Here is a 23,796-nt window from a genome sequence, read left to right on the forward strand (position 1 = left end):
GACCTGAATTGGATAAGTGAGAAAAAGGATGGATGGTACAAACTCCTGGGGTTTGATCAAATGTGTGTTTATGGTTATGTCTGATTAATTTCATCTTGTTATCGTCAACAGGCAGTGCATGCCAAGAAACAGCTGTTAAAGCTAAATAAAAGAGGGGATTTTTCTTTGGTTGAGAGGGAAGGGTTTAGGAGAAGTAGAAACAGGAAGAACAAAGTGGGATGATGAAAAGTGAAAGTTTGAAGAGGCCGTTTGTGTCCTATATAAGGAGTGCTGCTGCAGCAGTCCCCTCACTTCCTTTGCCACTGTAGGTGTTGAAGGGAAGAACAGGCTCTGCATCAGCCCATCTGTCTCCAGAGAAACCAAAAGGCAACTCTTCCTGCAAGACCAGACATGGCTCCAAGGGGTGATGGCAGACTCTTCCTCTCCATCCTTTTCATCGCTTGTTACTGCACAGGTGAGTTTCTCTCAGGCATCCTCCAGTGCCAGATCTTTTTATTTTCTATTCATGCATTTTCAACTCAGGCAGAAATATGAAATGAATCACTGCAAAAACATGTCTGTAGGCTTAAAGGGAAGCAATGTATCTTCAAAAAATAATCACTTGAAATGACTAATAGAGAAAGCAGTAATCCTAAATATACATCTGTGGTTCTGTAGAATTGAGTTTTGCTTTGTCTGATTCCAAATATGTTTGCAGACATTCCTGGAAGATTTGCTATTGATGAATCATTAAAGAGCTGAACAAAAGAGAACAATAAGTCTCTTGCAGGATGTAGAGATGAGGGTGACATCCAGTAAAAATGTAGTAAGATGATCAAAATTAACAAAATTAACTATAAATATGCTGATAAGCATTGCTTATCAGTGCAATGGCAAAGGTGTGGCGGTGGCATTCCCCTCACCTTGGTGCATTCCTTGTTGTAGGTGAAAGCTAAAGTTTAACTGTGGAAAATCCCTGTCCAGTGACAAACGTGCCATGCCCCTGGGCGTGTTTGTCACTCTGGGGACTGCATCCTAATAAGTACTAATAAGTTGCACGCAATACAATGTAGCACTGAACAAAGCTTTCCTGGAAATATCTTCTTCAAATATATAAAAGTAGTAATATCAAGAAAAATGGGCATTTAAGCCAAAATGATGCAACTAAAAAGAAAAATCTTAAAAACTATGACTGAAAAGAGGCAAATATCAGAACCTGATATGTAACCTGACACTTAAAAAACTCTAACAGCTGTATTGTTTTCCTTCTGTAAAACCTCACAGCTCAGCTGGACTGACCCTACATCACCTTATCTTTCACACACAAACATGACCTCAGAGACAGAGCATGTGTTCGTGGTTTCAATGTGCAGTTTCGTTTTGGAGCGTCACCTTTTGCTGACATGGTCTTCTTTGTGTTTCAGTGACGCTGGCACAGGTGCCCGCTGACTGCTGCTTGGAGGTGGCAAAAAAACCTATCGAAAAAGGTCTCGTCGCAAACTACCGCCTTCAGGTCCAGGGACAAGGCTGCGCTATTGATGCCACAATGTAAGTTCTGATGAAGTGCAGTGGATTATTTATGTAAGGGATCAGGATATAGAGACATGCTGCTATCACAGGCTCATTTTGAATTGAGTGATTTGTGTTCTTGCAGTTTTCTGTCCAGAAGGGGCCGGACAATGTGCGCCCCCGTTAATGAAAAGTGGGTCGAAAATCTGAAACGCCACGTGGATCAGCTGAAGAAAGACTGCAAGAAACAAAACTACAAGGTACGTTCACTCTACTCTGCTTCTCAGCACGATAAACTCTTTAGATGTTTTTAAATGTGATAGTGACCCTACTTAAGAGAAATACACTTGATTTGAAGGAATAGTGCAGCTTTTTAGGAATGTCAGCTGCAGTTTTAAGAAGACTGCTTATGTGCGCTGAACAGGAAAATCATCACATTAGTCCCTGCTGTGTGAAACTTATCTTCAGGCAAAGTTAAAAACCAAGCAGTGAATTTAAAAGAAGTGGCAACACTGCAAAACCCAAAGGTGCAAATGTCAAAACGAATCAAAGTCTTTTTAATATTAAAACACCAGAACTTATACCCACCACCTCCTAACATGGATTTTCTACATCAGTAAAATGTTAGTTTAATCTCCCGCTTTATCTCCAATTCGTCTTCTTTTGCTTTCTTGGGTTAATGCTTTGTCTGTGACGACCTTCTGGATATTTTGGGGGGGATGGTGGTTAAATTAATCCTGCCTGAAACATCTGGATTTCAATTGTTTTTACATTAGTGAACAGAGGTCACTTTCAGCCTGAAGACTGTTTTGTAGTCACTACTATGTTAGGTTTAGACACTGAGGTTCGAGGTCAGGCAAAGATGAGTGTTTTGGATAAAATATATCCTTTAAACAGATGTTTATTAGTTAAAATTGACACCAGTGCACATTTCACATGCAATTGTTCTTATTTTACAATATAAAATTTACTAAGCAATACAATAAATAAATAATAAAATGTCTTCAAATAAAAACACCAGAAAAAGCTACAACGTATTAAATAGTGAGATTTAGAAATGTTAGATCATATATATTTGGACTTTATGCTGTCGTGGCATCATCAGTTAAATTCCTCACAGACTTTAACCAAAGCATCCACATGTTTCAAGCCTCATTTAATTTCAAGTGTTTTGAGGTCAATGAACTGTTCAACCACTAATCCTGATGCTAGTTTTGGTTGTGCTCACCTCTCACCTTCAGCTGTATGCTAGGTGCACATTTTTACCGTCTTCCTCTGTGTTGCTTTTGTGATAGTTGTTTTTTTAAACACTCTCTTTTATTCCTTGCTAGTGACCCGTACGTTTTTTATCTTACAAAGCACAAGTCGAGACACAAGCTGTAATCACTTAATCGCTGTTCTTGCACTCGACTGGATTACACAAGAGTCCCCTGTTACTATGTCATTAGCCATCATGCTTGACAAAACAGGAAGTTAAAGCCGTGGTGAAAATAATGACCTTGGGGTTTCTGAACATTTGTATTCCTACAGCCCAAACGCTGCACTGGAGTGAAACCCTAGTGAATCAAACTTTGACCCTTCAGCCAGAGCAGCGGTTCCAAGTCAGCGAGGAGAAAGATGGGATCAACCACAACATGAATAAATTAACAATTTAAGCTTAATATGAAAATGATCAGCTATTTTTCTGCCTACTAAAACAATATCTTGCCTTTGTTTTTATGTAACTATCAATTTTATGGAAGACAAAATATTTTGAAGGACTTTATTTTTTTTATTCTGTGTGTTTTGTTTTATAAGTAAAAGGTCTGTGATATGGGTACATTGAAAAACTGAAAATGTGATTCTTTGTTTAGTGTTTGGTTCACTAAGCAACTTAAAACTCAGGAACAAGCAGTTTGTTGGTCATATGGATTTATGTGAGTGTTGATATTATCAAAATAAAGCTCCCCCCCCAAAAAACTCCTAATCGTGCCTGTGGTTCTTTGTCGATGATGCTCTACTCTCTGTTAAGACTGAAAATGAGTAAATGACCTTCACTAAAATGCTATAATTCATCTTACTGTAGATATATATTCAGACCTTGGCTTATTTAGCTTTACAATAGGGGCTGAACCCATGTTCATAGTTTTGGTCCTGATCTTTAGCACCTACATTGTGCTGAGTGGAAAATATTTGCCCCTTCTTTATTTCTTTGCATATTTGTCACATTAACATGTTTCAGATCATCAAAGAAATGCTATTTTTGCACTGAAGTGTTTGGATGACTGAGAATGACTCTTTCACATCTCTGTGGAGAACTTTTGGCCAATATTATTGAGAAATTTGTTGTAATTGAGACACACTGGAGAGTTTTCTAGCATGGCCAGTCTACTTACAGTCATACCAAAGCATCTGAATATGATCTCATTGTTGAATCATGAACGCTGACCTTGACTCTGACAAGTGAGATCTGCAGTCCTCACTCTGCCTTCTGGAAGAGTCGTTGATGCACTCAGGATGCAGTTTTTTCTGTTTGTGGATAGTGGCTCGCAGCGCCTTAGAAACCTTTCCGGACTCATAAATGTCAGTGACTTTATTTCTCAGCTCACCTTTAGATTGTGATGTAATGCTTTTTGAGATCTTTAAGCCTGCTTCAGTTTCTCAGACAGGCTCTATTCCAGGGATTTCTTGGTTCAGCAGGTCTGGCAGTAATCAGGCCAGGGTGTGGCTGGTGAAATTAAACTGGATCACAGTTAATTCCTGATCTGGGATAATTATTTTTCCCACACAGGGCCAGGTAAGTTTGGATAGATTTTCCTTTGATAAATTAAATATTTTTTTTAAATATGCATTTTGTATTTGCTGTTAGCTGAATATTAAAGTTAGTTTTAATATTTTTTTACAGGACTGTAATTAGTGCTTTGAACATCTTCACAGTTTCTTTAGATGACTCACATAATTGAAAAGCTTTATCATAACTGCCTTGAAAATATGATAAAAGTGCTTAAAGCGCTCGGTTGGTTTAACCAACCATCCATTTAGCTGTGGGAAGGTTGGAACCTATCCCAGTTTTCATAAGGTGATAGGTGTGGTACATCCTGGACAACGATGCACTCTCACATTCACACCTATGGTCAGTTTAGAGTTTCCAGTTAACCCAGCATGTAGATCTCTGGACTGCGGGAAGAAGATAGAGTTCTGAGAGCTTAAACTGTTTTGCATGAAAACTGTATGAATATCCACGAATAAATCAAAATGACTCCTGGTCAGAACACAGGAAAACACACACACTCGTTTTTATATCTTAGTGAGGACATCTCATTGACATAATGATTTCCTTAGACGCTTACCTGAACCCTAACCATCAAAAACGAATGCCTAACCCTCAGCCTAAACCCAACCATAACCTAATTGTAACTCTGACACTAAAACCACATAAATGGCTTCAAACTCGTGGGGACCAGGATTTTGTCCCCACAAATATAGTAGCATCCCAATTGTCTGTCCTCACAAAGATGTCTAAACATGTACACACACACACACACACCATAGTTTGATGACCATAGTCTTTACTCACCCCTTCCCTTTTGATTCCAGTTCTAGGTATTTTTCTTTTGGGGGGGGGGGTACTTCGCACTTCACAGTACCAGTGTGTTACTGCGTAGCCCTCTGCTTGACCCCTCTCCTGCAGCAGGGCCACAACCACAGCCTGCCACCGCTAAAATGTCCTATTTCAGATATGAAAGTTACTCGTTGGTCTCTATGGGTATTTGCATCCTGCATAACTGTGCATGTGCAGATTTGTCTTCTCAAAACACTGGTGGTGTCACACAGGATATGTACATCTTTCACAGTCTGCGGTTTTGTCACACAGGCCTGAAACCCTGGTTAAGAGCCAGATAGCATTGCAAGTGTTGGAATGCTAAACTGATAATTACATGGTTATATGTCAGTTTAGGATTCGGTTTACTGAACGTGGTGAACATCAAAAGTTGGCATAGACAGCTCCGTGGACTGCTGTGTCCTGTGCTAAACCTCAGACTCTTGTTTAAAGACATTATGGTTCCATTACCAGGAATCTTTATTGAACCTGATAACTGGCTAATTGCAAGAGGCCTTCACATTTTCAGCCACTGCATCGCCACAACGATCAGAGAATTTTCATATAATCTTTGATTTACTCACAGTTTCAGTGGCTACATGAGTTTTTTTTGTTCTTTAAAGCTACTTTCCTAAGATGTCTGGATTTACAGGAACTACTTTGGCCCACTTTTTTCACAGTTACGCAGAAGTCCAAAACTCCAGCAACTCAATTTTTTTTATGTAAAAGCAACGAAAACAAAGCTGGAAACGTCCAGTTCATGAGAACTTTTGTAGCTGCTTATTCAGCTGAGTCAGCGTTTGTTGTGAGCTTGCACAACTTCCCTTTCACAGTAACATAAAACCCCCACAAACAAAGACCATGAGGCATTATTTGGGTTTTATGTAATAGACAGTCTGTTAGGTAACTTTAGAAAATGAGAATTTACACGCTGGTAAATTTGGAGTGAAATTTCAAGGAAGTGTCAGTGAGACATTTAATAAAATAACTTATCCGGATAAAGTTTAATCTGGTGTGTGAGAAGGCCTTTGTTATCCTCCACCACACATTCAGGAAATATAAAGGATTAGATTTCACACTAGGCTGTCATCTACAGTGAATGTGCCAACATTTCTCTTACAACTCCTTAATTTAAATTTCCCAACAGATCCTTGTGCCATGACTGTCATTATAGTGCAAAGACACTCCCAAGAAAGAAAATCTTCTTTCATTAGATTAGGTATAGGCATGTAGCCACATATATCACAACGGCTCAGGCTGCTCTGAGTTAGGACATACCCATATGCAAAAAAATAAATAAATGGAGAAGAAGAAATGGAAGCGCGGTTATTTTTCAGAGGAAAAGGCTTCTTTTCAGGGGAATCTAATTTACGTCTTTGCGGTTAAACCATTAAAGAGGAACTGTGACACAAATAAGAAGCACTCACCGTGTGTCAGCACACACCAGTCAGTGTGTCTGCAAGAGTGGCTCACAGAAATATTAATAGCACAAAGAAGTGATTCTTGCAAAATACACAAATTGGCAATATCTGATCACAAATGTGAGTAATGTGTCCAAAGTAAGCTGCCTGACCGTGAACTGATTTCAGACACATCCATGCTTGCAGTTTCAGCTGAGCCATTATAAGCCTGAAAAACTTGCACCAATATTAACAAACACATTTCCAGGAAAACAGCTGTGCATTTAAATGTAAACACTTTTGATCCAGACACAACCTTTAACATGTTGTGCACTGATGCATGTACTTCTAACTTTGCATTTGAGCACTGGAAATGTGTTTAACTTCTGTCCTTGTGAGTTATTTCAGATTTTCAGACCTGACCCTTGACTGGAACTTTTCAGTATTGTGATAAGAAATACAGGTTCACAAGTTTTTGGACAGAGACAGAGATGCTGGCTTTCCTGCTTTTTATTGTCATACCACGACTTTACTGCAGCAGCTTCCAGTTGCTGTTTGTCGTGGGCCTTTCTGTCTGAAGTTTAGTGTTTACCAAGTAAAATGCATGCTCACGATCAGGTGACTGACTTGTCCATTTAAGAATTTTCCACTTTTTCGCTTTGATAAACTCCTGGGTTGCTTTGGCTGTATGTTTTGGGTCATTGTCCATTTGTATTAGAAAAACCATCCAATCAATTTGACTGCATTTAGCTGGATTTGTGCAGAGAGTAAGCCTCTGAACACCTCAGAGTTCATTCAGCTGCTTCTGTCCTGTGGCACATCATCAATGTGGTTTGCTTTGGATCATGAGCTGTTCCACGCCATCACTCTGGTAGAGGTAAATCTTGGTTTCATCTGTCCAAAGAATGTTTTTCCATAACTGTGCTGGCTTTTTTAGATCTTTCAGCAAAGTCCGGTCCAGCATTTCTATTCTTGAAGCTTATGAGTGGCTTAACCTTGCAGTGAACCCTCTGTACCCTTTACTTTCATGCCATCTTCTCTTTAGGTATACTTGGATATCAGTACGCTGACCTCCTGGAGAGTTTTTTTCACTTGGTTGGCTGTTGTAAAGGGGTTTGTCTTCACCATGGAAATGATTCTGTGTTCATTCACCACTGTTATTTTCCTTGGATGTTCAAGTCTTTTTGCATTGCTGAGTTCACCAGTGCTGTCTTCCTTTCTCAGGATGTACCATTTTACCACTCCTAATATTGTAGCAGTTTCTGGGCTGTTTCTTTTCTATTTTCACAGCTTGGGATGGCTTGTTTCAACACATGTCGTCTGTTCACAGCAAAATCTGCCAAAGGCAAGCACCACACCTCAAATCAACTCCAGGCCTTTATTTGTTTAACTGATAATGACATAGCGAAGGAATTGCCCACACCTGTACATGAAATAGCCTTTGAGTCAATTGTCCAATGACTTCTGTTCCCTTTCAAAAGAGGGTGGTGCACACTAAGGAGCTGATACTCCTAAACCCTTCATCCAGTCTGAGTGTGGATACCCTTAAATGAAACCCGAGAGTCTACACCAGGGGTCCCCAACTCCAGGCCTCGAGGGCCGGTGTCCTGCAGGTTTTAGATCTCACCCTGGGTCAGCACACCTGAATCAAATGAATAGTTCATTACCAGGCCTCTGGAGAACTGCAACACATGTTGAGGAGGTCATTTAGCCATTTAAATCAGCTGTGTTGGATCACGGACACATCTAAAACCTGCAGGACACCGGCCCTCCAGGCCTGGAGTTGGACACCCCTGGTCTACACATTATGTCCATTATATAACTATAATTGGAATATGCTTCAGTAAACAGGTAAAAGAACAAAACTTGTCAGCGTCCAAATATATATGGACCTAACTGTAGCTCTTCAGAGGATATTAGAAACACCTGATATCCGTTTGGGAGAGTCTTGATCTTACTGCGCTACAACTGCACAGATTTATGACCTAGTGCACTTGAGGATTTGTTTCTAGCTAACTAAAGCATGTGGTCATTCATATCATATATAACATGTGTAGCTTTTGTAGCCGTAAAATGTTGCACATATTAATTTAAATTTGAGATTCTGGATTGTTGGATATAATTTTTACTTTGTTAGGTCAAACATTTGAAAGACAACAGCACTGATAAATAGGATATTCTCTCCAGTGACTGTGGAAAATACACACCTGTGTGCTGGAGCTGAACTCAGAGCTTAGTGCATATCTGTGACGTTCTTCCACAACAAACTGGGGGAACGATTCATTTTGCAGAGCGACATTTTATATCACCAGGGGTTATATGTTATTGACTATCTAGTCTATGTTGAAGTCTAACATTCTCTGTGCTTTGAAACCAGGTGAATCATCAGATTAAGTTACACATGATGATGCATGGCTTTCACTAGCATATCTGTCAGCACAGCTGGCAAACCTCCCTGATGGCAGACAAATGCTCAGTTCTTAGCTGGTGTTAAATTACCCACCCTGGGCTTGATGAGCTGTTGACTGACAGACATCACTGTGAGCTTTACCTTTGAACCAAGAGTTGTCCTTAATTGCCCCAATATAAATGTCTCCTAAGTACCTTTCAGGTATTTAACACCCCCGCCCCGCAATCCAAACACTTTAAGTGTTATGTACACTGAATTATCAGTGTTGTTGCTGTTTGATGATTTATGACACTACCCTTCAATGAAATCTTCTAATTTTATGTCAATTTTTTTTCTCATTTCTTTGTTTCAAATGTTGTTTCTACAACATTTTATGCAAAATTGTTTTGCAAATTAACACTTCTGACTTTATAATAATATTAAATCCACTCATGGATCTAGCTGGTTCAATGAGCTTTAGCAGTATGGTTAGATTAAACAGGTATATTCTTAACTACAACCACTCAGTGGTTAGGGTTTAACTTGTGTAGCTTTACATCAGTACACAAAGACATATGTGGAGCTATAGCTCCTTAAAGAGAGGACAACTTATAAAAGTAGAAAAATGATTTGATATGTTTGCCTCTCAAATACATCTTCAGTGTGCAGCACATTAGTTCATGCATAGGTGGCTCAGACATGGTGGAGTGTAGGACTCAAAAAAGACAATATCGCCATCTGGTGGCAGAATGTGCTACATGTGGAATGATAATATCATTGAGGGCATAATGGGAAAGATAAAATCTACTTCAGATCTGCAGTGCAGACCATTAAACTGTAACTGGAACACCAACTCTCAACTGGTGTTTAATGAGCCATAATAATAATAATAAAAAAACAAACAGACTTACGTTTTATATATAATCATGAAGAAATTAAAGTTTTCATAGAGCTCTGTGCGGACTCCTAAAAACAAAACATCCACCACACAAGAAAACACTACAAAAGACGATTCAGTCTTTTGTGTGACTTTACGAGTGTCTCGCAGCATCGCTACAGTTCATTCAGGTTTGTGGACATTTGTTTATGCACAGTATTAAATAAGGTTTGAACTGTGATCGGACCAGTGCAGCACCTTGATTCTTCTCTTTTTCACCCATTCTGTTGTAGATTTGCTGCTGTGCTTGGGATCATTGGGAATGTATGGACAATTTCGTGTCAATAGCACCTTTAGAAATAGATTTACTTCGAAATTTGGTGATGTGTTCAATGCTTATTTTACCTGCTGGACATTAATGCTCTGCAGCAGCAAAATGCCCAAACACCTGCTTTTACACAGGTGCTTAAACTTACTGATTCCTAGTTTATCAAGTGGGTTTGATTAGCAGTACCTAGCTGTTACTTACTCTCTTAAGTCCTACAGAAGCTGTAAAGCTGTATTTAGTTTGAATGGAGTCCTGTGAAAACTTGACCACTCATAAGTCATAAGCAGCTGAACGCGTTGGCATAGCATTAAAGCAGAAAGCACAACTTGCACCCTCAGTAATAATAATAATAAAACTGCCTGACACATTTCTGGTTGCAGCCACTTAGTTTTATACTTTTCCAGTAAAATTTAAGATGAGAACACTTACTCAGCATGCCCATCACTGGGGCAGCACAGAGGCTCACTGATAAATGAAGCAGGTATTTAACAAGCGCGCAGTAAACCGAGTCATAAGCTGGATGCTGCTCATAAATCCACAGTGTTCTCAAGTAGAAAAATCCCTTCAAAGGTGACGTGTGAGGGGAAAAAAGACACTGGAGCCACATGAGTTTGTGATCACATGAGCACTTTGTTATTTAACATCCATAGTAGTTTGATAATGTCATACGTACACATCATATAGTCTGGACACAGAGAGAAGAGCAGTGTCACTGATGCTGAAGGTATTTACAGGCAGCCGGGAGAGAGAATGCAGAGAGAAAACAGACGAGAGAAACAAAGATCACTCCTTTCTTTCCTTCTCTGTTATGTCACTCCTACAAGTATTTTAATGCACAACATCCCAGATAATTAAATGCTTAATTCTAAAGAGAAGTCTGTCTTTGCCTCTGACCCCCTGGGCCTCCCTCGCCCATCTCTGTTTTAATTACTGTGTGTTTATTTCTGTCGGTCCCCTGTGAGCTCTGAGCAGGATGGCAACGAACAGCAAACCTTCCACCAACGTGACGGGCAACTTGTCGTACAGTCAGCAGGTTGGTTAGCAGTGAAACTAAAGCTTATACTCGCTTTCTGTAATCAACATAAAATGCACTGACAAACCTTTAATAACATTCGTACGTACAGCTCTACAGCAGAAATGAATTCAGGAGGGTTTTAAATATATTTACATTTGGATGAAATGTTAATCATCTTGCTGAAATTAAATGTTAAAAGTCTTACATAAAAATAAAAACTATACAGTAATGCAACGGAAAACTGAAATGGTGAAATTATATCCTATGTGAGATTTTCAAAAAATACACAAGCATTCATTTATTTAATATATGTACATTAATTTTACCTCTTCAGAATTTTCCAGACTGGCCTTCTGTATATGTTTAACATCCATCCAGGTTTAAAGTATACAGTCGGAATTTTAGTTCTCCATCAACTCATTTTGAGCCTAAGGCCACATTTTGCACCTGAACAGGACACCCACAGAGCCAACATCACAAAAAAGGTGTCGGGTTTCCCTTTAAACATCAAAACTATCACCACAGATCTCCTTTTCTTTCACGTGAACGAGAATCTGTGCAGACAAATCTGGGGGACACGTCGCATTAGACGCATCAGAGCACGTACAAAATACACCATCAGGACAAATAGCTGGACAGGTGCCTTTTTCCCCCCTTACACTCTTTAAGGCACAGGTGTCCAACTCCAGGCCTGGAGGGCCGGTGTCCTGCAGGTCTTAGATGCGTCCTTGATCCAACACAGCTGATTTAAATGGCTAAATGACCTCCTCAACATGTCTTGACATTCTCTGGAGGCCTGATAATGAACTAATCATGTGATTCAGGTGTGTTGACCCAGGGTGAGATCTAAAACCTGCAGGACACCGGCCCTCGAAGCCTGGAGTTCGACACCCCTACTTTAGGGCATGAATGAGATTTTTGCATTTTGAACCGGCTGATAAACTCGGAATAAACTTCCATGCTGGGGTAAATCCCATCATCCCCATTTCCAAAGACACCTGCACAGCTATGCTTTTCTTTCATTTGACATCCATGTTTTCTGTAAGCATCCATTTAGGTGCTTCCCTCAACTTATTAAATAAATAGAATTTATCAGACGTTTAACTGACTAATGCATTTACAGTATGTACCAATAAATTGGGCCGTGTTTCCACCAGCTCAGTCCTGCCATCCTCACAGTCAAGTCTTCTTGGATGTGAGAGTGAGCGGGAGGAGTGGGGGAATAGGACGGTAAGGGAAAGCAAAAGATTTCGAGAGGTTTCATGCAAGTCATCGATGTCAACCATCGTTTTATCCCAGCTGTGAGGAAAGGAGGATTACTTTGACTGTCTATCCATCCAACAGTCACGCTTACATGAAGCCAGATCAAACAAAACAGAGGATTAAAAGAGAAAGCTGATTCTCCTTCTGCGCTCTTTTCACTTTGAATGGCTGCACGAGCTCGTGTGCAGATCTCCACCGTCTCATTATAATAATAAAAATATGCTGAATCACAGAACGTTTGTCCAAAAGTTCCAATAGCTCTTACATTCATATCAATCTTACCAAAAAGCAAAGATTCACTCATTTCGACATGAATGCAAAGATCATATTAGCACTAAGTTTACAAGAGGACGTCAAACCAACCTGCGCTGGCACCGAGGGCGCTCATTTGAGCGGTGCGTTCAACGTGTGGCACAGCACAGTGCAGCCAGGTGTGGAGCATGAGATACCCTCCTATTTTGCTGAAATTAGAGATGGATGATAAATAGATTGGAGCTGCACATTGCTAAGCTAGAAGGAGAGGCAGAGAAAGAAGCGCTTGAGAGTCTTTGGGTTTGTGATCTTTGTGGGGTGCTTTTTTTGTTTTTTTTGGATGTATGCATGCATACTTGTCTGGATGTACCCTTGAAGCAGATGTCTGTTTGTGGTTGAGTCTGCATGCTTGCCCTCGCAGTCATGTCTGCATCCTTAGAATCTCCAGCTTTACTACAATGATTTGTCTTTTTTTCCGGAATCCTTCAATGTACAGACAAAAACAGGTTTTTGTGTTCGGTCCGTGTGCGGGAGGGATACCCTCCATGTCTGTTTGGCTTCATCTTTCGGACAGTTATCTCCTGCTCAGCATTGCCCGAAACCAGGGGCATCCTGGCTGTCCTCCATGCTGTTGAGGGTGACGTAGACAATTGGAACCAAGCCCTGGGTGGAGCCCAGGGAACAGAGCAGCCAATCGGGGTCAGCCTTGCTCAGAACGCGCAGGATGTCGCCCTTGTTGAAGCTCAGCTGTCCGGGCTCAGTGGCGATGTGGTGGCACAGTGCTCGTACTTCACTGAGAAATCAACACGAAGGCAGAAGGTGAGGATAAGTGATCGAAAAGTATTCGGAATAAATTTTTGAGGGAGGAATGCTTGGCATCACTTCCAAGTAACACTCTACAATAACACTATAGGCGGTTCCTACCAGGTGGACCGTAGTTTGGCTTCAGCTGGGTACGTCGACGCTGGTGGAGCTGTACTTTGGGTGCGAGTTGGTGTGGCAGGAAGCTCCGCCTTTTTCCCGGGGCCTGCTCCAATGGTCAAAGCTACAAAGTCTAGAACAGACCGATCCAAGCCGAGCCAACCCGATGGAGGTCTAAGAAACACAAACACAACATGAAAACATAAAAATAAGGCCGATGTTAGTCCAGGTCGGTCTTTCATCATTTGTGGCACGGTGTCAACAGCGTCCAATGAAGCAAAAATAAATAAACCCACTAAATTTGTAAAGAATCATGAACTGGAAAATGTTACTCAGGTAGACCGTTGTTCGTTGTTTTAGTTTCAGATTAAGATGCACAAATGATGTTTTGTTGGTTTCAGTCATGAACATCCAGACTTTTCTCACCTGGTCTTTTGGGTTTTTGGCCTCTGTTCACCTCCTTCTGCTTTTGAGGGAGAACCGACACTAGAGCCAAAGAGCCTGCTCCAGCGCAGACTCTGTCCCTGTGAGGGGCTCTCATCCTGGGCTCCGTCATGGCTCCCAGTCCCCGTGACCTCCAGAGGGTTGGTATGATTCTCCTGGTTGAGGACAGACTCTGGGGGGCTGCCCATCCATGAAGGCCGCCCCCTGGATCCAGACGAGTCCCCGCTCAAGCTACTGCTGCTGCTGCTCTTCCCACCCTCACCTTCCTGAGTGGCCTCCGCTCCCTCCACCACGCCCTCTCTTGTGGGTGGGATTTGGCCCTGTCGTCTCTCTGATGACTTCTTCCTCTTCTCGGTCTTAACAAACTTTGTCCCCTCTGTGGATTGGTCGATGTAGACCTGGGAGGACTGCATGAGCTGGTACCACCAGCCGGCCTGCCTGTCTTGTCGCTGACGCCCTTCATCTGCAGGAAATCTGTCTTTTTCCTTCCTCTTGTCCTTCTCCTTTGTATCTTCACATTCTCCATGGCTCTCCTGCCCTACACCTTTCACCCTCTGCCCTTCGACCCCCCTCTCCTTCCATAAATGTGCAAACCCTACTTCCTTCACTGTCCCTATGCTATCAGGCCTAGCTGTCATGCTCTGAGCTGTAACGCCCTCTTTCCTCAGCATCGATTTCCCCGCTGCTGCCTCTCTTCTCGATCCAACTCCTTCCATCCTTGGCCATGTTCCCTCTCGCCTGAGCCCCGCCTTCTCTTTATTCACCTCTGCGCTTGAGTCCTTGACCATTTCACTGACGGTGTTGCTCCACCCCCTCATGAGCTGGAAGGTGGAGCACTTCGACTGGTCGACGCTCTGGCCTGCAGAGCAGAGCTGCTCTTTGCGACGAAGCTGCTCTTGTCCCTTTTGGAGGAGATGTGGTTCAAACAGCAGGTCCAGGTCAAAGGGGAGCAGTGACAGAGGCTGCAGCAGGAGGAGGAGCTCCTCAAAGAGGGGCTGACACGGCCCCTGTGACAGGGGAAGGAAACCCCAAGGGCTGTAGTATGCGGCAATAATATCTGAATTAAAGATAAGAGAGGTAAGGAGGCGTCACAACAAGATGCACAAGAAGAAATCAGTTACCATGTTTCAGTTACTATGGTCTTACCTTCATGCGTGTAGAGGTGATTGAACCAGAATTCCAAAGATTTCAGACTAAAACAGAAAAACAGTCACTTATTTAAAAACTGCAGCAGCGTAAAAGTCTCCCGCAGAATTACACCCAAAACGGAGCCTTTTATTCAGCTCTGACATGGTTTTAAAGGGGACCCATCATACTTTTTATTATTCTCTGCTACTGATAATAATGGGGTCAGTGTATGGAAGTAATTCTTGTAGCTCCTGTGCTTTAGACGCTCAGCGTCATGGTTCTCTCTCTGTCTTGCCTCTGTTAACTGTTTCTGCGTCCCCCTCGTTATCTCCTCCTGTAATCTAAAGAATCCATTTTTTTCCCTTGAGTGTGCTTTCCTCTCAGTTCCCATATCATGTTGTGAGTTAGGAAACACTAAGACGCAGGCTGTTTTATTTTGACAGTCTTGCGTTCCATGTTCAGTGTATTTAGTTTCGCTTCTTCTGTCTCTTTGTGTCTAATTAGTCTCAGCTGTGTTCCCCATGCGTTTCCTGTTCCCTCGTCATCCCTGGTGTATTTAAGCCCTCTGTTTCTGTCTGTCCACTGTCACCATCTCTCTCGTTCCCTGCCGAGTGTTCTGCCTCCTGCCTGTTTAGTTTCATGCGTATTCACAGTTTAGTTAGCTTTTGTATTTCTGGTGTTCAGCAATAAAGCTGCCTTCTGAGTTTATTCTTGCCTCTGTGAGTCTGCATTTGGGTCCATTTCTGCCTGCTTCACACGGCCAGCTTTGAACTCAACTCTTGCCTTTGTATTTTCATGTCCAACACACATTCATACATCCCAGAAGCCCCGCCCACCCACTGTTCAAACCTGTTCAAAGCCTATCAGAAGAAATCTGGGAGGGTGCCCCTGATGATGAAGGCCAGCATTAGGTAAACAGGATTATTCTGAAGTGTGAAGTATTCGATGTTACTTTACTTACCTAAAGAATAATAATTTAGTGCAGATTAGGCAAATATTAGGCTCTCTTTAAAGAATAACATCAATTCAAAACATGTTTGCACATGAACACACTTCAGCTTATAAACATGTCCTCAGAGAGCGGGTAATCAAAACTAACAAAAAGTTTACTAGAGACGAATAACAGCTCACAACATGATTACATCTCACTGTAAGTTATACACATAGCCACAAATACACTAAAGCACTGACCAACAGGGGGCACTAACACGCCAAGATATGCAGGAATGTACCAGAAAGAAATGGAACAAGAAGTCATGAATGCAACAACGTAGGGTTTAAAATACTCAGAAAGAGCTTTTCAATGGTTTTTAATCTGTTTGACTTCAAGAATTCACAGAGTGTGGTATTCTTAACTGACTGAGACATTCATACATCACCTCTATTATCGGACATAAACAGCAATGCTTTTAAATGCAATGCACTTCAGCACATCCTAATGACCTCGAGAATAAACCTAAAGTAGAAACATCACCATTTTGCGGTCACTAAGACCCAAAAACACAGAAGCTGTTGTTGTGTCAGAGCGAATTAGAGTGAGCTCTAGGCTCAGGGAGTAAACTGAGAATGAAAACAGTGGTAAATGAAATGACTCACTTGAGCAGGCCGAAGATGAAGGCATTGAGTCTCATGCTGTGGCTCGTGAGCTCCGAGTACTGGCTCACCTTTGAGAACAGGCTGTGGAGAACACGTGTGGACGGGCCTGAAAGGACACACATTTAAAAAACATATGTTAAGCTTAAACAACATCTGCAAAAGAATGAATGCAGGTGTTTGTGAATGCACCCCAAAGAGTGAGGAAAGTACAACGAGTAAGCATTTTGGGACCCTGGTTAGAAGGTGAAGTTTGGCACGGAGGCAAGGAGCTAATTTCTTTGTGCCCTGCTGCTCTGCAGTCACCTAAATCCTGCTCATGTCAGCGCTGCGAAAGGTCAAAGTTTAGTTTTGTTATAAACACAAGAAGGGACTGAAACTGCAAAGACGGACACTCGCATGTCGCGCATTCAGATCATAGCATGCAAGCCAAACCAGAGCGAGGACGAAGGGTGATCCGGCTTTTCCTGTGAGGACGCCTCTCTCTCTGGGACAGACATATTTCCATATGAAGGTCTTATCTATGCCTCCTATCAGTCATTTTTAATTTTTTATTATATTTGTTTTTAATTTATCTGCTTTGCAGTTCATATTTTATTTGTTCACGATTTTTAATCTTCTAATCTTTCATTTATCTTTCTAAATGTTTTACTGCTTGTTGTTTCCTTTCTAGTCTTGTGAAGCACTTTGTAATTTTATTTTGAAAGGTGCCATTACTCCTCTACTGCTTCACCTCATCCTTCTGTAGTTGTCTGCTCCGACACCGATGATCAAAACCTTGCATAAAAAACATTCAGTGTCAGTTTAGTTCAACATGTCACTGCTTCATCACCTCTTAATGGAGAAAAAAAACAGAATAAGTCAAGTTTTTTAAACTTATAGATGTCTTCTGATATTTGTCAGCGCACAGTCAGCATTACAATGAGCGAGTCACTGCGGTGGATCAACTTCAACTTCTAATTGTTAAGTATCGTCATTGTCCCCTCCACCCCACCGCTCTCACCCAGCTGTGTGGACGCCTCCACGAGGCTCCACGGCTGACAGCGGCGCTGTCCAATGATCAGGTCCAGCACGTAGGCCTTCAGACCGTCCTGCAGCACGTCACGTAGAGCCGGACACAGATACTTCAGGATGAGGTGACCCACGTTGGGACTCACCCAGCTGTTCCCGAGCTTTGCCTGGCGGGTTGTAGAGAAGTACAGTCACAGACTCAGAGACATGAGCTTAACGCTACAACAAAACTGGCATGTTACAGCGGGAACATAGAGACAGGGAGACTAGACATGAGACGTGGGACCAGGACAGCTACAGAGAAAACATGGGGACAGAGACTGAACGCAGAACAGGGACTGTCAAAACAAAACAGGAAGTACAGGTACAGAGACACGGACTTGATACTGAACAGAGGGAACACGGAAGGAGTGACATGAGAAACGACTGACTGGGGAACAAGAGAATAAACACAAGGACAGAACTAAACCTACACCAAACATGAGGGGCACAGGAACCAAAACCTAAAAACTAGGAATCACAAACTGGACAGAAATGCTGGGTCACCAACCCAGGACCGTGACACTGTGTAAATAAACTCATATGTATTTGCCAGAAATTATATTATAATATTACCACTGTAACAATAAATGATAGATGTTTGTGGCATTGATGTACAAACTGCTCTGAGACAAGATTACCCGACCGTGGGTGACAGAGTCTGACCGAGCGCTCTCTAAACCATCACCCTGACTCTGAATCTAAACTTACTGAACCAACAGCTGCTTTAGATGCAGCGGATTTGTCCCGTATACAAATACAGTATAAAAATGCACATACAAATAAAATATTACAGCAGTTTCACCATCAGATGGCGCCATCTGATGGTGAAACTGCTGTAATTCACCAGAACACATATTTTGGTTCTTTTGCGCTTCATTGCAGTTGTGATGTGTTTGTGGTGTTTGTGCAAAGTCTATATGTATAACTTTGATCAGCTAGTAGAACCAGTGTGTGAGTTCATATCGTGCCGTAGCGTGTGGCTGCATCACCTGTGAATCCCAGTCTTTGAGCTGTCTTACCTTTACATCGGGGTCTCTGCTGGTGCCGAAGTGAGCCACGATCAGATCCACTGCAGTGTTCACGGCTTTCACCAGAGCTGACGAGACAAACAGGGCAAAGCGTCTGTAAGTTCATCTTTTTATTTGTGTTATTGTGGCAACAGTCACATGGCAGTCGTCTGTGTGCTATTTTACAACATCCCCGCAGGAAGGTGAGGTACCAATATAATGTGTCCTGAACTGTCTTTGAGCTCCAAATCTGCACTGTCAGATTTGCTACAGGAGTAAAGTTGTCTTCTAGGGATTTGACTCACATCAGTCTGAAAACAAGACAAACGTTCAAAGATATGAGTCACAAAACGCTGACAAAGATTCAACTCCTACTGAGCAAAAAGCCTTTTAGCTTCACTTTGAAGGTAAAGCAAATCTTTGTGTCCTAGTTCATCTGTGAAATTGATTTTTATGAAAGTAAGGTGAAAGGGCTTAATCAGTCTGCTCAGCACTCACTGTCGCTGCTGCTCCCTACAGCTGTGTAAACCTGCATTATGTGGTAGGAGGATGATCTCCTCTCTCACTGCTGTGGCCTCGGATAACTCGGTGAGATCCACTTCATTTAGGGTGATTTGATTCTGTCTGCGCTGCAGTATCACTGCTCAAAAAGCTTTTACAGCTCACAGGTTGTCAGTAAATAAAATGAAGGTGTCATCCTGCTTTTACATATTAGGAAGGACTAAAGTTGAGTGAAAAACAGCATCTAAACAGGAACAGTGATGCCTTTTTTAACTGAAGAGCCAAATAATGTCCGAATTACCTGCTAATGGACTTTTATGCCTTTGGGATTATTTCCTTGTATTTAAAGATCCATGAAAATTGTAGGGGGCAGTTTGTGTTTAATCAGAGTTAATGCAAACACGTTACTCCTTGTGACGATCTAAGAGTTGTGTTGTAGAAAAGCAAAGTGCAGAGGTGAAACGTGATGTTTTGTGTTTGTATTTTGGCTTGGATGCAGCACTCCGTATGTACACCGTTTCTGGAGACTTGATGGTTTTAAGCTCTTCTTTAAGTGTACCTAACTAACGCTTAGACCAGCAGCAGCTTTTGTTAGTGTGAAAAACAGTCAAATCCCTGAATCACACTAACTATTCAGTTACCAGATGAGGAAAAGCAAAAAAGGAGAACAGTGCGCTTTTGTATGAAAGACTTAAGGGAGCTTGAATTTAGTGTGAACTCTCCTAAGAAATCGATTAATTCTGTATTGCTCACAGGTAATATTATAAATGTTGGGAGATCCCTGCAGCCTGTGAGCCCAGAGGCACAACAACACCATCACACTTTCTTAGAATAAAGACCGGCTTGTTGGTGTGTGGAGAACGGTAAGCTGTAACATTACTGATATTGCTTTTGATAAAATCCCAACCATCCCTAACAAGGTGCAAGTGCAGGCACCGAGACTTTATTTGAATCGCAGCTGATGCACCAAAGCTCTGACACCTCAATATCATCGTTTAGCATTTACCACACACGCACGCAGGAACACACGCATGCATGCACACATGCACGCACGCACAGGGGGTACATCTCATTGACATAATGCTTTCCCTAGCTGCTCACCCTGGGGTTTTGGTCCCCACAAGTATAGTAAACTTCCAATTTTTGGTCTCTGCAAAGATAGGAATACACACACAGGCACGCACGCACACAGAGGACTCACCTCTCTTCTGCGTCAGGTCAACAGAGATGTGAGACTGCGAGGACGAGCACAAAGAGGAGGAGGTGGAGGCGTCCGGGGAGAGGCAGAACTCCTCAGGCGGCTTCTCTGTCAAGGAAAAGTAGTCGGACAGGAAGTCGCTGTAGCTCTGCTGCAGCTTAGCTGATTGGCCCACTGCTGAGACACACACGAAGTCACAATTAGAGGCATTGAGGTAAGGAGCACTCTTATATGAGCCTACTAATACTGCCAGTACTTAAAACATCTCAGTCTATTTTTTAAATATTTGATATTCTTGCAGGTCTCAACAGTGCCAACAGATTTTTGAGCACCATTGAGTCGTCCCAGCTTGTGGCCAGAGGGAACCGAAGGGAAATCAAAAACGTTGCGTCTGGCAGGTCGCGGTCCCAATCCAGCAGAAGCGTGGCACCCTGAGACCCTCTCCACTCCCAGAGGGTTTCGACGGCGGTACTCCCTCCATTTGAGAGCCTGAGGAGAGAGGTGGTGCGCTGTTGTGGGAGGGGAGGTGTTAGGGTTGCGATAAAGGGGTCGGATTAGGGTTTGTTGATGAGACGGATGGAAACGATACGCAGGAACGAAGCAGATGAAGATGGGCGTGTGGAAAAGGTGAAGGGAGGACAGGAAAAATGTTTAAGTTCATGCATGAAGGGAGGGAAGAAAGAGAAAAATAGAACAGTAAGAATCTACAGGAGTTTCTTTTTAACAATAAATCAACACAGAACTTTAATTCAATGCAGATTTTATTAACCAACTGCATCAGGACAAAACCTGCTGAGCGATTCTGTAACGAAGGGCTGACAGTTGAAAGAAAGAAAATGTAAAGGCATGAGACAAAAGGAAGATGGCCTCAGTCACAAAGTGAAAGCAAAGTGTGAACAGTGAAAAAAATCCCTGACTCTGTTCATCTATTTTAAAACAGCATTTTCTCATCAGGGATTGAATGAATAGTTTTTAACGGAAACGTGAGATTTATGTATGGGCGTACCATTATGCGTCCTGGCTGCGTGTCCTTTGTTTCCCTCCTCGTGCTTTGCAGAGTCGAGGCAGCCCAGTGGGCTCAGAGTGTCACTGTGAAGTGCTGGTAAGCCGGGCAGCCCTCCACGGTGGAAACAGTGTCCCTGCACTGCTGGCAGCATTGGTGGCACCGCCCCTCTCTTCAGCCCCAGCGATGAAGGAGGAGGAGTAGTTGGTAACGGCGCTGATGCCCCGCCTGTTTTATCGTGGACGGGGTCTGCAGGGGGCCGAGGCCGGCTGAAAGCGGGCAGGAGAGGCTGTGCGTTGGCTTAGGGCTGGGGGTGCAGGTGGAGCAGGTCCCGGAGCTGGGTGCTCCCTGGAGGCGGACCGGGGAGTAGCTCCCAAGAGGCGAGGGCCTAACCAATCCAGGAGGAGGAGCCGTTGTGATGAGAGAACCCTGGAAGCTGTGCACTTTCTCAGCTGCGTCGTCGCTGTCCTCCCCGACTGGACCTCCAGACCCAGACCCTGAGCCCAAGCTGGAGCGGGCCTGCATGCTTGAGATGTAGCCTGTGAGCAGGGGCGCCAGGGGCTTGGGCTGGGGGGCTTTAGCTGCAAACTGGTGGTGGAAGGTAAAGGGCTGGATGGGAAGGGTTGTGGGCCGCTGGTCCTTACTGTAGCGGACCACCGCCGAGCGGCTGTCTGCAGAACTGGAGAGACCACCTGGGAGAGCCCAAACACAAACTGGTTAATTCTAGTTTGCCGCAAGTTTAACAGTACACCCCCCCCCCCCCCCTCCCCCCTCCCCCCTCCCCCCTCCCCCCTGCTCTGACAGCAACAATAAACAAAGATATAAAAAAAGTCCTGAATCAAAACTGCAACTGAGGACTGTTGATCTACTGAATATATCCAGGAGTGTCATTATGCGTGTCTGTGGGTGTGCGCGCTTCACCGTTAATCCAGCCTGCTTCATATTTGTTGGCTGTATTGTTGAGTAAATGCTGTGCCAAGTTTTAGGTATTTTGATGGAATGCTTTTCATGTTTTGTGCCTACTGTCTTTCCTCGGGGCACACTAAAAGCTCTTCTTGTTACATTATCACTACTACCAGTAGTGTTTAATGTGTTTACCAAGATGTCACATGTCACAAATGCATCTTTTCCTCCCATTTATATTCTCCTTGACCTCTTCTCTCAAAGCGGAGACAAGTTGAACTCAGTACTGGCCAAATGTGTGTTGCAAATATTTATTTTCACTGTGGATTCCTCCCTTTTGCTGATTATTTGATTTCTTGGTTAATAATTTAGGGAACAAAATAAAATTATCACAGACTCCTTCAAATTCCTCACACTGTCCAATCAACAGGCTAAAACTAAAAGCCAATAAATGTACAAAGATTCAAACACCACACATATTCACAGCTCAGATACTCAAACAAATAAATAAAGAAATGAAATAAAATCAGTACAGGCCGGTGTAGAAACTCATGAACCTGCTGGTCATCGCAGCTCAAAACTGCACAAACAGAAAGGTTAGAAGTGAAACCACAACACACAGCAGAAAACTGCCCAGTCATAAAGCTCAACCGCTCTTATCACAGATAACCACACGGCTGTTCACAGGCCCACATGCCCACACACACTCACTCACACAGACACACAAAGACAAACACACACGCAGACTAAACCTGGGAATGTCAGGAGACACAGCAGCGAGGAGAAGCCTTTGTCTGCAGTGTGTGTGTTTGTGTGTGTGCTCCTAGATCCAGCGCACTGGGTGACAGACAGTGACGTGTGACGTCAGCGGGGTTGCGCAAGCTGTTTGTCGCCCAAAGGCCGGCCCACCGTTGCCACCTGATCCGAGTGCAGTGGCTGTTTCTCAGCCACAGAGGGCGACAACAAGCTGCTGTGGAAACCGTGAGGAAGGGAGGGCAGAGTGAGAGGAATACACACCCAGCAGGACTCAGCTCCCACTGGGATGGAGAAGAGAAGCCCTCGTTCTCTGACTCTGGATCTGCTCGGTCATTCTTCTAATTGGACTCATTTCTTTTCTCGCTAACTCGCCTCTCCCAACTTTCTTCTTCTTCCTCTCTGCCTGCTTTTCTCCTGTTTCACAGATGAATCCATTAGACAGCCGAAGCTTTTCCTTTGCAGCTCTCTGCTTTATGTTAGCATCATTAGCGAGCAAGCTGTCTCCCAGAGGCTTTTACTGAAGCCTGTACTGTACGCTGCGGTGAAACAACACAGCTGACTGAAGTGAAGTCTAATGAATAATATATGTGCTGAGATTCTGCACAGCCTTTCATTACAGCCTTAAATTATCACGACTTTTATGGATACAGTGTTACAAACTGAGGGGGGAATGTGCCTCTATTCTTTGGGATGATCC

General features: G+C 43.0%; 2 protein-coding genes across 2 annotated transcripts in view; one reads left to right on the plus strand and one right to left on the minus strand.

Annotated features, from left to right (window-relative positions):
- ccl19a.1 (chemokine (C-C motif) ligand 19a, tandem duplicate 1) lies at positions 1-3,454 on the plus strand. Its single transcript, XM_003444469.3, has 4 exons — positions 1-454; positions 1,404-1,527; positions 1,634-1,748; positions 3,019-3,454. Exons 1-4 carry the CDS (start codon positions 391-393, stop codon positions 3,046-3,048), a joined length of 333 nt encoding a protein of 110 aa, XP_003444517.1. The 5' UTR covers positions 1-390; the 3' UTR covers positions 3,049-3,454.
- Positions 3,455-10,672: 7,218 nt separating this feature from the next.
- The window catches only part of rusc2 (RUN and SH3 domain containing 2), a 40,041-nt gene continuing 26,917 nt past the window's right edge, over positions 10,673-23,796 (minus strand). The window contains 11 exon segments of the mRNA XM_005451518.3: positions 10,673-13,385; positions 13,517-13,687; positions 13,940-15,014; positions 15,104-15,150; positions 16,682-16,787; positions 17,682-17,856; positions 18,751-18,827; positions 20,441-20,614; positions 20,770-20,946; positions 21,444-21,614; positions 21,617-22,132. Of these exon segments, the coding sequence (XP_005451575.3) occupies positions 13,178-13,385; positions 13,517-13,687; positions 13,940-15,014; positions 15,104-15,150; positions 16,682-16,787; positions 17,682-17,856; positions 18,751-18,827; positions 20,441-20,614; positions 20,770-20,946; positions 21,444-21,614; positions 21,617-22,132 (2,897 nt within the window). The 3' untranslated portion in view covers positions 10,673-13,177.

This window comes from Oreochromis niloticus, linkage group LG12 (assembly GCF_001858045.2).
Source record: "Oreochromis niloticus isolate F11D_XX linkage group LG12, O_niloticus_UMD_NMBU, whole genome shotgun sequence".
NCBI lineage: Eukaryota > Metazoa > Chordata > Actinopteri > Cichliformes > Cichlidae > Oreochromis > Oreochromis niloticus.

Coding starts and splice junctions, on each gene's coding strand:
- ccl19a.1 (XM_003444469.3), top strand. CDS start 391: ATGGCTCCAAGGGGTGATGGCAGACTCTTCCTCTCCATCCTTTTCATC. Junction 1,528..1,633: donor TGCGCTATTGATGCCACAAT/GTAAGTTCTGAT, acceptor GTGTTCTTGCAG/TTTTCTGTCCAGAAGGGGCC. Junction 1,749..3,018: donor GCAAGAAACAAAACTACAAG/GTACGTTCACTC, acceptor GTATTCCTACAG/CCCAAACGCTGCACTGGAGT.